Source organism: Harpia harpyja, chromosome 3, assembly GCF_026419915.1.
Source record: "Harpia harpyja isolate bHarHar1 chromosome 3, bHarHar1 primary haplotype, whole genome shotgun sequence".
NCBI lineage: Eukaryota > Metazoa > Chordata > Aves > Accipitriformes > Accipitridae > Harpia > Harpia harpyja.
The window spans coordinates 10,954,198-10,966,648 of record NC_068942.1 but is presented as its reverse complement, the minus strand read 5'-3'; the positions used below and the strand labels follow the sequence as shown (position 1 = coordinate 10,966,648).

The following is a 12,451-nucleotide window of genomic DNA, read 5'->3' as shown; positions in this document are numbered from 1 at the left end:
TATTAAAAAGCAATCTGGCCCTATTTCTTCAAAAAAAGAAAAAAAAAAAGCATGCCACCAATTAAGCCAACCATCCCACTTCATTTGAATATTTAGCAAAAACTGAACTTCAAACATGTTCCTATACTTGATTTATTTTACTGGTACATCATAGAATTAAAGCCCACCATTGCAGCCTTTCTTGTTTCCCATCTCTGTTTGGAGAAAGTCTCTCTATTTTCAGTTTTATGTTTTTAAAAAAGATACACAGCCAGGTAATGGTTGGTGTAATATTTTATCTTCATGTTTTCTTCTGGAGCATTCAGAGAGAAGCTAAACAAGGGAACAATGTGCTCTGACACTCCCTGCAGATTCCAAGACACATTCAAAAGGTGAGCTTTGATAAACTCAAGCTGCTCCTCGGGTTTGTTCAGTCTACTGGAAAAGTGAAGGAACACAATCAAAGGCCTGCCGTGGTGCTGCATTCCCTCCGGAGGCCTCTCCAGGGGCCTCTTTCCCTCTGAAAAATGCAGACCCTCATGCAGCATGCCTAAGTAGCTAGGCATTTTAAAATGCATTTCTCCACATCTAGGGAGTAAAGGTAATCGCTCAGAATATCCTTGGGTCTTTAAGGGTTACTAGAAAGGAGTATACCTGAAAAACAGTGAAGACACAACTTCGAATGTCATTAACTATATCTGGTTTTGAATTCTCACCCAGTTAATTTTTGCTTTTCAGCAAAATATTGCACAAATTTCTACCTCTTCCAGCCTCTGTCCTTCATCAAGCATGGTGAAACTTGTATTATTAGGATATTCTTATTATATTAATGTAGTCTGTGGGAGTCAGAAATGTCAAGCAGTTAATTCACATACTTGATAACCAGAAGCTGAAAAACAGCTTTAGCCGTTCTAAGGAAAATAACTCATTGCCACAGTATGAAATAAAGGAAAACTCTGCTTAAGCACTGTTTGTCCAAAACAAAAGCATAATACTTTGAAAGGGAAGAGGCTGTAGTAAGTATGGAAAAATTACTACAGTTACTAGAGATGTTAATCAAATCTCACTCGCTAGTTTCAGTGTGGAAGCCAGACTCCCAGTGTCACTAAAACCTTACAGAGAAATAAAACTAATTACACTTCAGCATTTCTAGACCTTGAGGTTTTTAATCACATATACTGTCTTGCTTAACAGTTCATTCACTTTATGCAGGCAAGTTACAAGTTTTTGTAGAAGTGTCTGGAAGTGCATCTAGAATGCATTGCCTGTCCACTGTTTTATTTACAGTTTTTTCCAAATGAAAATCAGTAGCTAATAAATCAAAGCATAATTACACAAACACAAAAATACAGTCATTAACATTTTACTGGATACAAATGATAAGCATAAGGAAATGTCCATGTACACTCACTGACATGAATTTGTGTTAGTTTGCTATTAATATATGATACTCTGGATTGGTGGTAATGTAACTGAAAGACAGATGTGTATTAAAAAAAAAATTAGAGAGCCACTCATGTTTGACATGTATACTCACATGCGATCATATCAACATTATTTTTTTCTGACAAGGTATTATCATCAAGGTAGCTGAACCTCCTCAACAAAGCTTGCTTTGATACTATTATCTAAAGTGTTGGATGATACAGAAACAATCTGTGCAAGTGTAGCAATTTTGATTCAGAAAATTTTTAAAAAAGTAGTATTTACAAAGGTAACCTTTAAGTTCAGTGATTAGATTAAGACTCCAGTCTTCATATTCCAAACACCTGATCATTTAATTTCTTATTTTTGGCTTTTTTCTCTCCTCTCCCCATTCCTTCTTCCCACCGCAAATATTAGCCCATGTTTAAAGTAAACTATCACAATTAAAACTCTTCAAAAAAAAAAAAAAAAACCAAACAGTAAGTTATTCACCTTGTGCCAAAAAAAAAAAAAAAAAAAAGGCAGCACTAGAATATTACTCAAAAGATTCCATAAATCCTTCATAATTAAGGAAAGTTCCAGGAGCAAAAAGAACTTGTACAACTTTTAGAACTTGGGAGGAGAAATAGGGGAAGAGGAGACATTTATCCCTTGACTTTTTTGGGGGTTTTGTCTGAAATTCATTTACAAAAAGCTCCTGGTACTTTTCCCAATGTTTCCACACCTCCTTCCTCTGGCACATATGGTTTAATATACAAACAATTTAAATAAAATGTCAAATTCCCACCATAAATAATTCAACTCTTATGAAAACTGGTGGGGTTTAGCTATCTCAAAACTAGCCCTGCCTGGCTAGCCATTTGGTTAGGACTCAGAAGTTAAATAAGAGGATTCTTACAAAAATTTGGTATTCTATTTTAGCCTTGTAACAATTTCATACAAATTAAATCTAGAAGAAACCCTTTTCACTGATGTTTTGTTTCTTTTGCATACATCCTACTACCCATAGGTTATAACCATATAGGTTGTGCAAGAAACAGAACCATTTGAGCTTTTCTATGCTTTCTAGTGGTTCTGTGAGCCTGTTGACTCTAATGAATTTAAATGGAAAATAAAATCTCTTCAAGTCCTTATTCTAAACAGTAGGTAAACCCTCTAGCCTTTTTTCTTGGTGGAGTGTTATTATCCATCCTGATTATAAGACACTGCATTTCTTCTCAGCTTTAAATCAGAGGTTGTCAAAACTGTCTCTTTTTGCTTCCATCTTGTTTTTCAAATTCCAACTCATTTCGTGAAAGAGCTCATCGTTTTACCTCCTTGCTGAAGTCGGTCTTTTCACACTGGTCAGCTTTGGAAAGTCAGAATACTGAGTGCTTCTCTAGGTCAGACTGGTACTAATTTGAGTATGGAGTGGAACCAAGCTGGTTTGATGCAGAGTTTGGACTGATTTATTTTCATGCTGGGTCAGAGATCTAGCCATCTCAGATGGTTCAGGAAACTGGGTGGGGAGTGGTAGCCATTTCCATGCCAGAGTCTCTTAACAGCAAAAATACAGAAGAGAAACTGAGAGAATGAAAAGAAGACTTGTGGTTGAGTGAAGGGAATTTCCATGTCCCTGAGGGGTCGTATTGTTCACTGAATTTGTGACAGCTGACAGAGAAGTGGAACTTGCTGAAGAATTGTTTGAAGGTGTTGGACTTGTTCCATTGGGATCGCAGTAGATCTAGAATGCAGGGGGGGAAAAAGTAACAAAAGGGGGTTTTGTCCTTTTTTTTTTTTTTTTTAAATCAGAAGACAAATTAGTAGTAATGAACAATATGTAGCATCACTCAGTCACAGTACTCAGATACGATACACACAATTGCTCATGCCTCACATTGTGCAGTTGAAGACAAAGACATTTTGAATTGCACACATGGGATTTGTTAAAGAAATAAATCTAACATTTTTCTAGATGTTTTTCTGTTGTTACATAACTATCACTTTATGAAATCCCTGCACTAAAACAAAAGATAGAATAGAGAAGTAGGTTTCAAACAACCTCACACCAAAAAAAAAAAAAGCAAACGTAAACCTATGCAAAGACAAATCTTAGGATAAAAGACTTTCGGACAACTGCATGAATTCATTGTCTTTGCAGGCTAAGCCACAAACAAAAATATGAACAAACACCAGTGAAGAATCTATTGATACTGTTTCTGGGGCTGGTTTGGAGATTCCTTTCAAGCAGCGGTGGGGCTTATGTGAGTGGACTTAATATTTCAGCTGCTCTCGTCTCCTATCTTGCCGTGGTAGTACCGAACTGCAGTACTTCACACAAAGGAACTACACTGATTAAATCATAACCTATCAGCATGCTAGAGCATACAAATAGGAAATGCAGTGGAAAGACCATATAATATTAGCAAATTTAAAAAATGCTGACAGAAAGCAAAATCAAAAAAAACAGGGTTTTTTTCCCCCCATAACTCTGCATTATAGGGATAGAACAAAAATTTGCACCCTATGTAACGTCAGTATCAAGCTATTTCCTACACATGCACAGGAAAACTTTCAAAGCTAAGCTAACATGTTCTTTTCTTCCAGTGGAAAAAAGCATGTGATACATGAGGATGAAAAACAAGGGCAAGAATCACTTAACTGCTCCCCCAAAATAAGCATAGTTTAACAAGCTTGGCTTCAGCTCTATGGGAGCAAACTTGTATTATACTAGAGCCTTCTGGCAAGCTCTGACAGAGTTAGCTGAAGTAAAAGCAAATGCCTTTTTTTAAACAAGAACAGTTAGTTTAATAAATAATACTCTCCATAAAAGCTGTCCTTATTGTCTCATATTTCTAGTGCTGCTGAGAAAATTAATTTTCTTTAGCAGAAAAAGTAATTATAGTCCCTCAGTGCTCAAGCCATTAAGTCAATGTTAAATTTATTAGAAAATTGCATGAGCGTTTTCTTTAAGTATTTTCTACTAAAAAAAGCACATAATAAAAAAAAAATATCAGGATGGTGTAAAGCTTCTGGTAGTTAGGGTTTTGGCAACCAGCAACATGCTGGAAGCAAATTAGGACTGCAGGAGAAAAATTGCAGTGTGGAAGTTTCTGTTGAAACCAGTCCAAGAGTGATCAATAATGAATTGCAGAGTTAGTAACCTATAAGCTGGATACAAGGCAAGTCCCAACTCACCCTGGAATTTTTTCAGTCTTCATACAAAGTCTCTGCCGCTATTTCACACTTGGTTATACACTTTTAAAGTTTTCTTAGTTTTAAACAGAAAGCCTAGTTTCTGGATTTTTTTTTTTTTTTTTTTTGTGGAAGAGGAAGGGCTTAGAGCCAAGTTCCACAGTGTCACGGTAGATGGGACCCCAGACAGATCTTCTTAACGGTAACCCAAAGGGTCTGATCCTGCTCTCATCACTGCCAAGGGCAAGACTCCACTGAGCGCAATGGAGAAGGGATAATGCCCTTCCTTACAAACAAAGAGCGGGAAAAAAAAAAAAAACACTTAAAACAATCTCCCGCAATCCCTTTGCTGTTTATTTTTTAATATTGCCACTGGCCGTTTTCAAAAGGTGGTCTCCAGGAACAGCAAACACATCGATCTGGGATCCCCGCTTGGCTTGACTGCTTACAGAAAGGCGATCACTACTGCATTCACCATCTTTGCACCAAGGATAAGAAGACTCGGCCAGCACAGCAGCAAGCGACCGACGTCTTTGCTTCAAGCCCCCAGACCTCCCACTGCCGCCACGACCCGAGCCCTAGGACCGGAGACAAAGCCCCACACGCTTGGGGGGGGTGGAGAATGGATTCAGAGCAGGGTCTCGCTGCCTTCCAGCTGCAACACTCCTGCCTTCCCGGACCTCACTCGGGTTTGGCGGGATCCTTCCCCTCCTTTTAGAGGGGGGAACGAACGCTCCTCCGCCGCTCACACCACGGTTCCGCGGCTTTCCCTCGAGGACCTCAGGGGAAGAAAGGCGCCGAACTCCAACTTCTTTCCTTTTTTTTTTTTTTTTTTTTTTTTTTTTTTTTTTAAATTGGACCGGGGTAACCCACGCCACCGCCATCCCGGGGCGCTGGGCTCGCCCCCGCCGCCCGCCCGAGCCCATCCCGGCCCCCGCCGCCAGAAGGGCTGCGGGCCGAGCCCACCCGCCGCCGGCGCGGCCCCTCCCCTCCCCAGCCGGGGCTGCCCGGGCTCGTTTCCCTCTCGCCCCGCCGCCGCCGCCCCGGGGCGGAGGCAGAGGAGCCGCCCGTCACCCACCGCCGCGCCACGGCGGGCTGCGGGCGGCGAGACGGCGGCAGCACCCCTGCGGGCCACGCGCCCAACGGCTCCTCCGGAGGAACCCGCTCCTGAGGCGAGGCGAGGCGACCGCCTGGGGTTGCGGGGCGGCGTCGCGGCTGGGGAGGCCGAGGGAGGGCCCCGGCGTGGCCGCTCTCCCGTCCCTCGCACTCGGGCCGGCGGTAGGGGAAGCGCCGAGCCGCTCCGAGGCCCACCTGCCTGGGTAGGAGGAGGGCCAGGAGCAAGAGCCCCAGGCCGAGCCGCGCCGCCAGCGCCGTCCCCATGCCCGTCGTCGTCTTGCTGCTGTCCCGCCGCGGGCCGCCCTGCTCCTGCTGCCGCTCCTGCCGCTGTGGCTGCGGGCGAGAGAGATGCGCCGCTCAGCCGCGCCCGGCCTTTTTATGGCAGCGCGGGCTGCCGTGACGCCCCGCCGCCGCCTTCCCCCTCCTCCTCCCCACACCTCTGCTCCCGCCCTCCGTGCCCGCAAGTCGCTGCCTCCCGCTCGGCCCCTGTGCCCGGCGGGCTCCGCTTCCCCTCCCCGAGCCGGGCCCTGCTGCCGGCGGGCGCTCGGGTCCCGCTGGCCTCTCTTCGCCGGAGCCGAGGGCTTTGTTTCCCGCGGTTCAGGTCTCGCAGGCGGTGGCGGGGTCTTCGTCTGGTGCCGGCGTCGCGTTCTGGTACTGAGGGGCTGGCGGAGGGTTGCAGAGCCTGAGTTGCAGTTACTCTGGAGAAACGCTTGTGCTTATAAAAACATCAGGCTTTTTCACTTAAAAATTCAAATCGAGGGTGAGAGAAGGAAAGGTAAAGCTAGCTGTACGTATTTCCGGAAAAATGAATGGGAACAGTGGGTAAAAGGCTGAGGGGTTAAGATCCCATCTTGTTCAGAGCTGCCTTGCCGCTAGTGCTCAGACTTCAGGCCACAGGCTGCAATTTCAAGTGCCCTTTGGATCTGAATATTTTATTATTACCACTATTTCTTAAAGAGTAGGAAACATGTGTAACAAGTGGAACAGAAGGTTCTTCCAGCTGTAGCCTGTGAGTATGTAGGGTTCTAGCTTCTGGCAGGGTAGATGCTGTGGTTATATTGTATCTCCTCTCTTAATAGGCTGGAGACTGATTGTGCCAATGCCTCAGCGAATCAGTCAGTTACCTCAGCGTACGGGCAAATTAACAAAAATAGTCTGTGACCGCTTTATAAACTACAAAAAGAGACACTGATGTGCTGATTTTATTGTGACAAAGCAGTTACTTCCATTTAAAAGAAGAGGAGGATGTCCTGTTAGCTCAGACTAATCAACGGATTTTAAAATGGTGTATGTTCATCTCAGAACAAAGTGTGAGGACATATCAAAGTTCAGCACTACATAACTCATTCGCCGTCTCCACGGGCAGGACTGCATTTCAGGAGTTTTTGAGGGCATTGCTAGAACACGGTCCTGAAGCACAGGAGACGTGGAGACATGCTGCAGAACTGGATGCTGGGACTTCTGTTAGGCAAAATATGTAATTCTAAACCCAGTCCCACACGAATTGCTTCAGAATGCCTGACAAAGCTGTAGTTATTTTGTTTTTCCAGGAATAAAGGCATTTTGCCAGCTGTACCACCCAAGATATCAATCCTTATTCTATACCAAGATTAAAGATCTTCTGAGAGGTACACTAAGCCTGAAGCACTCATGAAGTAACATTTCACTGGTTTTTATACATCCCTGATCATAGTCAGAGTCCGGTTCCCAAGTATTAGAGGCATAGTCTATCTGTAGAGTAACTATGGGAATAGTCATCAAATTGAGGGTCTTATGTCCCTGAATATTCACTGTTTGTCTGCTGAAAGCTGGTTACCAGAAGATGGGCTTTCATGATTAGAGAGATACAGGAAGAGAAAAAAGGAAACTATGATTGACTTAAAATAAAAGAGGGGTGAGAAAGCTGGAAACTTTCCTATTACTGCTTTTCCTTGCAAAGAGTTTGCTTTAGTTATCACAGTTAAATGAAATCACAAACGGGAAGGTGATCTTTTCACTCAGTAGACATGCCTAATGCTACAGAAAAGTGAAATTCCCTGTGGGAGAAGTCACATGAATCACAGCAATGAAGTGAGGGCTCACACTATTCTGACACCAGATCCCCTGGAGGAGATGCAAAAGGAAGGGAATCCAGTTAGGTCTCTACAACAGCCAAAGCAAAGAATATTCTAGTGTAAAGCTGACAGAGATGGTTTCCATTATCATCTCTCCTGCCTTGTTTGGGAGAAAAGGAAGTGATACAGCTGTTGCATGATCCTGTGGGATCATAACTGGCTGTTGCAGGTTAAAGCAGCAGCTGAGACACATTAATGTCAAAGCTGGGACAGATGAGGATGAGGGAATAACTATCAGATGGCTTTTCCCATTCTCTCTACCCAGTGCATCTTACCTGAGGTCTAGAACTGCATCTGTAAAAAATGAGGATGGTACACAGTTCTTGGAAGGTTACATGAACCAACACAGCATTATAAAACTGCTAATTATTATTATATAGTGTATTGCACTTCCGGTGTTTTAACAAGTTTCAGTGAAAATGGGGATATCTTTCTTTTTGCTAAAAACATTATAAAGTCTGTTCCTTTATTTAAAAATAAAAATGCAGAGGTTTTAAAACATTTGGCAGAAATGATAAATTACTGAAATAATAAAACTATGTTAAGTTTATGTTCTGAGGCCAAAAAAACACGCCTTTCTGAAATATTAATGAAATACTAATGCAAATAAGGAAATGTACTGGCAGCAAGGCAAAAGTGCTAAAAATATTTTAAGCTCAAGATTTTCTTTGAAACTTTTGTCATTGGAAATTATAATTATAATGCCTACACTACATTAGATTTCTGTGACCAACTCTCCCCATTCAGGAAAGCTGCAATATTCTTGATTCCTCTTGAACACATAAATCACCTGCACTCCTAATTCCAAAATCTTTACTTTTTTCAGCTGTAGTCTATAATGAAGTCTGCAAAAGATGTATCTGAGCAAGAGACCAGGACCCAATATATGGATTTTTCTACGAGGCAAGAAATCCTATAATCGAGTTGAGAACTGTACAAAGTGAAGCACTGCTATCTGGTGGCCAAAAGGCACTTCTGATTTTTTTCTGTCAGAAAAGACAATATACTCTCTAAATCAAACATCCTTTGGTAGCAATGTGCTCTAAGAGCTTTCATGATGCTGAGATATAGTGTCAAATATTATTGCTGAATTCCCATTGTTCTGCTTCCTTTGTTTTTTTCTAGGTCAGAATAGTACTCAGCACCTCTCCCAGTTAAATACATATTTGATGAGAAAGCTTAACAAAGAGAAGGGAAAAAATTACTTTGATCTTCTGGGTTAAATGTAAGTTCATCTATATATTCCACTGGTGACTTTTGACTTGATTGAACTTTCCAGTAGGCGTAACTTTCAATCTAGTCACCAGAAGCAAAACTTGTGCTGCTTTGTATAATGCATTAGCAAACAAGATCAGCTAAAATGACGGGCAGAAAAAAAAAAATTAGTCATCTATAAAAGGAAGCAGAGAAGTAGTCTCCAAGCCATGTAAGTAGTGTATTTAAATTTGGTCAAGCTTTAGCAAAATAAGTGGAGTCAGAACATTGAGTGGAATTCATGAGAACTAATTTTGACTTAACCATTAATTTACTCTTGCCTTTTAGCTGCCAATCTCGATCCATCTAAACTTAAACATTTTAGGACCCTAAATTGCCAGTGAGAGTCACTGGATCCTGTGCTCCCAACCAGCTCTTCACTCTCCTTGGCTGTGCATAGACTAGAACTCACTATACCCTGTGGCTCATCCCAGGGTCTTCATCCATTTCAAGCTTATGCTAGAGTGCACTGCAGCTCTCAGTACTCACCTGGGTCATATTATGAGTTATTTTAGTTAATACCCATGTGTGAATGTTATGCATTTATATATTAGAACCTGATCTTTTTTCAAAAGACAACTTTGAAGAGAAATCCAGCTTTGCAGTGTGTATCAACTAGCCCATATATGCTGATCTATGCTGACATCATCTGGTGATACGTTTCTTTGATGTCCATTTTTGCCATATGGATTTTGCCTTGAGAAACCCACAGGTCAATATTTCCTAACATATAGGAACACTATCTTTTTGATAAGTTAGGCTGGCCCTTCTCTTGCTACTTGTTTAGCAGAAAGGACCTATCTTGCAGCAGCATCAGAGCTCCAACCGTGTAATCAAAATTTGCCATTCACTGTCATTGCAGAACAAAACTGAAATACTGATGGGAGCTGGCTGGTTGAAACTGATTTTAGACAACCAGACAAAGCTGTTTGGCATGTGTCTTGGGTAAGAACTTGGAATATATATTGAAGATTACATTCCCTCTTCCAGTGGAGGGTTTATATTAAATCTATGTAAGCAGAGCTTTTAATGGAAGGCATGATTGGTGGTACTGTAAATCTCCACTTGGTAATAAATGTTGATTGGATTCAGCTATACGTGTCTTCAGACATGGGCCTTGCTGTCATGATCCAGACCCTCATTACACCAGGATTCCAGCAGTGCCACTGTTTCCCTTCTATGTTGATCTGACGCAAAAAGCATTGGGCTGCTTAATTAGCGGTATATAGTTATGGAAGTAAACAAAGCCATGATTTCCAGCCCTGGAATCATAAGCCTGGAATTCTGAGCACAAGTGAAATTGTGATTCCAGAAATAGTCCCAAGAAGAAATGTTTAAGAGTTGCCGCCCTAATACCCATGGATCTTTTGACTTCTGGGTAGACTTCAAGGGATGGTGTCAGCTTACACAATTAGGTGTGGCTTCAGATCTGCTTGAAAGCACATCTTTCTCCCTAAGTCAAACAAACTCTTGGGTGACATCAATACAAACAAATTAAATGGTAGCAGAGCCTGTTCTTTGGCCTTGAGGCCAACTGGCGTGTCTAGCCACATCCATACTATTAAACTCTCCTAGCCTCCAGAAAACGGAGGCTGAATCTAAACTGCCTATTGGTAGGTAGTTGTCCCTGGCCTGGGCCAACCCCTGAATCATGCTCAGGAATTGTTTGGGATAATGCCACTTGGTATGGGACAAAACCAAGACAGGGCTTTTCTTCAACTCATGAGGCATAACATGAGGTAACAGGTCTATAGACATGAAGAAGTAAAAATAATCAAAGGTCATGTTCTCCATCTTCTGATTTGAGGCAGGTTTAAACATAATTCTCAGAAAGAATCAGTGAAGGGTATTCCACAGCCCATAGGCCTCCTGTTTCTTTGCCAAACTATCTTTGTAGAATATTTCTCTTAATACAAAGCCTTCTTTGCTGCAGATTTAAAGTAATGATTTATTAATTACATCACCATAGTAAAGCGCACAGATAATAATGATGGCCAGATTTGTAACAAAGTGTTTACCTGTTGAAAACATATGAAGCACTTCTCATTGAGAGGAAAAAGGAAGGGTTGCGTGCAGCAGCTGTCTACATCTAAGTGAGTTTCCCTGGAAAATCTTTCTAGATGATGAAGGGAAACAGATTAATCACATCCTGGAGATGCCTACATCTCTTCACTGACTATCAAAAGAGTGTAGATGATTAGCTCAGACATTTACCACTGTATTTTCCCTTATTTTGAGGAATGGTTTCAGTTCCTGAAACTTTCTTCATCGGATTCCTATGCAATTTTGTCACTTTCCTTTGTACTCTCTCAAATCTGTCTTCATTAGATCATGTTGTCCAAAGTAGCACACTCTACTCAAGCTGAGACTTCAGCACTCAACAACTCTGTTGATGCAGCTTAGAGAGAAATTTGTCTTTTTTGCAGCAGCAGCAGTTTCATAATGTTTGTGATCTGATGCAACTTTATCTCACTCCATATCTTGAACAATAGTGCAATGTTAGCACTTTTACCATCTCCTTGAATTTTCCTTCTATGATAAGACTTATTACTAATAGCAATTAGTGCAACCAAGTTCTTCTCACCATTAGCTTGAGTGCTAGCTCTTCAAGTCTGTGATTTCTCCCATTGGGTACGATATTCTGCATTACCTCTCTTACCAGTGGATGAAAAGTTAGTTATCCTGATATTATACTACTACTTCATTCTGCTTCTTTCCAAACATATGAAAAAATGTTCACTGAAAATCTCTGCATCCTTATTAGTCATTTTAACCACCATAATTAGTTTATGACTGTTGGGATTTCTTCTATCCCTGATACATTTCATGACCTATGCTTTTAGCCCTGCCTACGAAGCATTTTTTCTGGTAACAGTGGAAGTCTTTATCTTCTCTTGAGAAGTGTTGAAAATCTGTATCTTGCAATTTGAATCTAGTATTCTTCCATTTCCCTTTTTTGTTTGTTATTGTTTGCTTTTTTTTTTTCTCTTCACTTACTGCCTTCTCTTTGCCACTAGACAGGGCAGATTTTTATCCACAGTTACCAAAAAGATAGTCTATATAAAAAGGGAGCTGCCTTACAGAGTACTCAGTTTCAGAATTCATTCCTAATCACGACTGCTGCATGGCATCCTGAAAGGCTTATTCTTTTGCAACCTTTTCTGGGTAATTTCTAGTTTTGAGTACAGGACAGGCAGAGATAACAAGGTAATCAGAATGAAACATGGAGAAATCTGATAAACAGGAACAGAGAAAGTTGGAACTGATTATTTTAGAAGAAAAAATAAGAACAAATATGATTAAAAGGTGTATAAATGGACAAGTTATAGAAGGTAGATCAGCTCTTCTTCCCACTTCATAACAGAAAAAGGGACCAGTCTAGGTTTTGA

The 12,451-nt window shown here is 41.4% G+C and overlaps 1 protein-coding gene and 1 long non-coding RNA gene across 2 annotated transcripts; one reads left to right on the top strand and one right to left on the bottom strand.

Annotated features, from left to right (window-relative positions):
- Window positions 1-1,125: 1,125 nt before the first annotated feature.
- Window positions 1,126-6,056, bottom strand: CD24 (CD24 molecule). Its single transcript, XM_052781394.1, has 2 exons — window positions 5,890-6,056; window positions 1,126-3,127 (listed from the first exon to the last, which is right to left on the bottom strand). Exons 1-2 carry the CDS (start codon window positions 5,956-5,958, stop codon window positions 2,942-2,944), a joined length of 255 nt encoding a protein of 84 aa, XP_052637354.1. The 5' UTR covers window positions 5,959-6,056; the 3' UTR covers window positions 1,126-2,941.
- A 187-nt stretch (window positions 6,057-6,243) lies between these two features.
- Window positions 6,244-8,835, top strand: LOC128140258 (uncharacterized). The gene is made up of 3 exons (XR_008234671.1): window positions 6,244-6,469; window positions 7,245-7,322; window positions 8,635-8,835. It is a non-coding gene; the product is annotated as an uncharacterized LOC128140258 (long non-coding RNA).
- The last annotated feature ends 3,616 nt before the right edge of the window (window positions 8,836-12,451 follow it).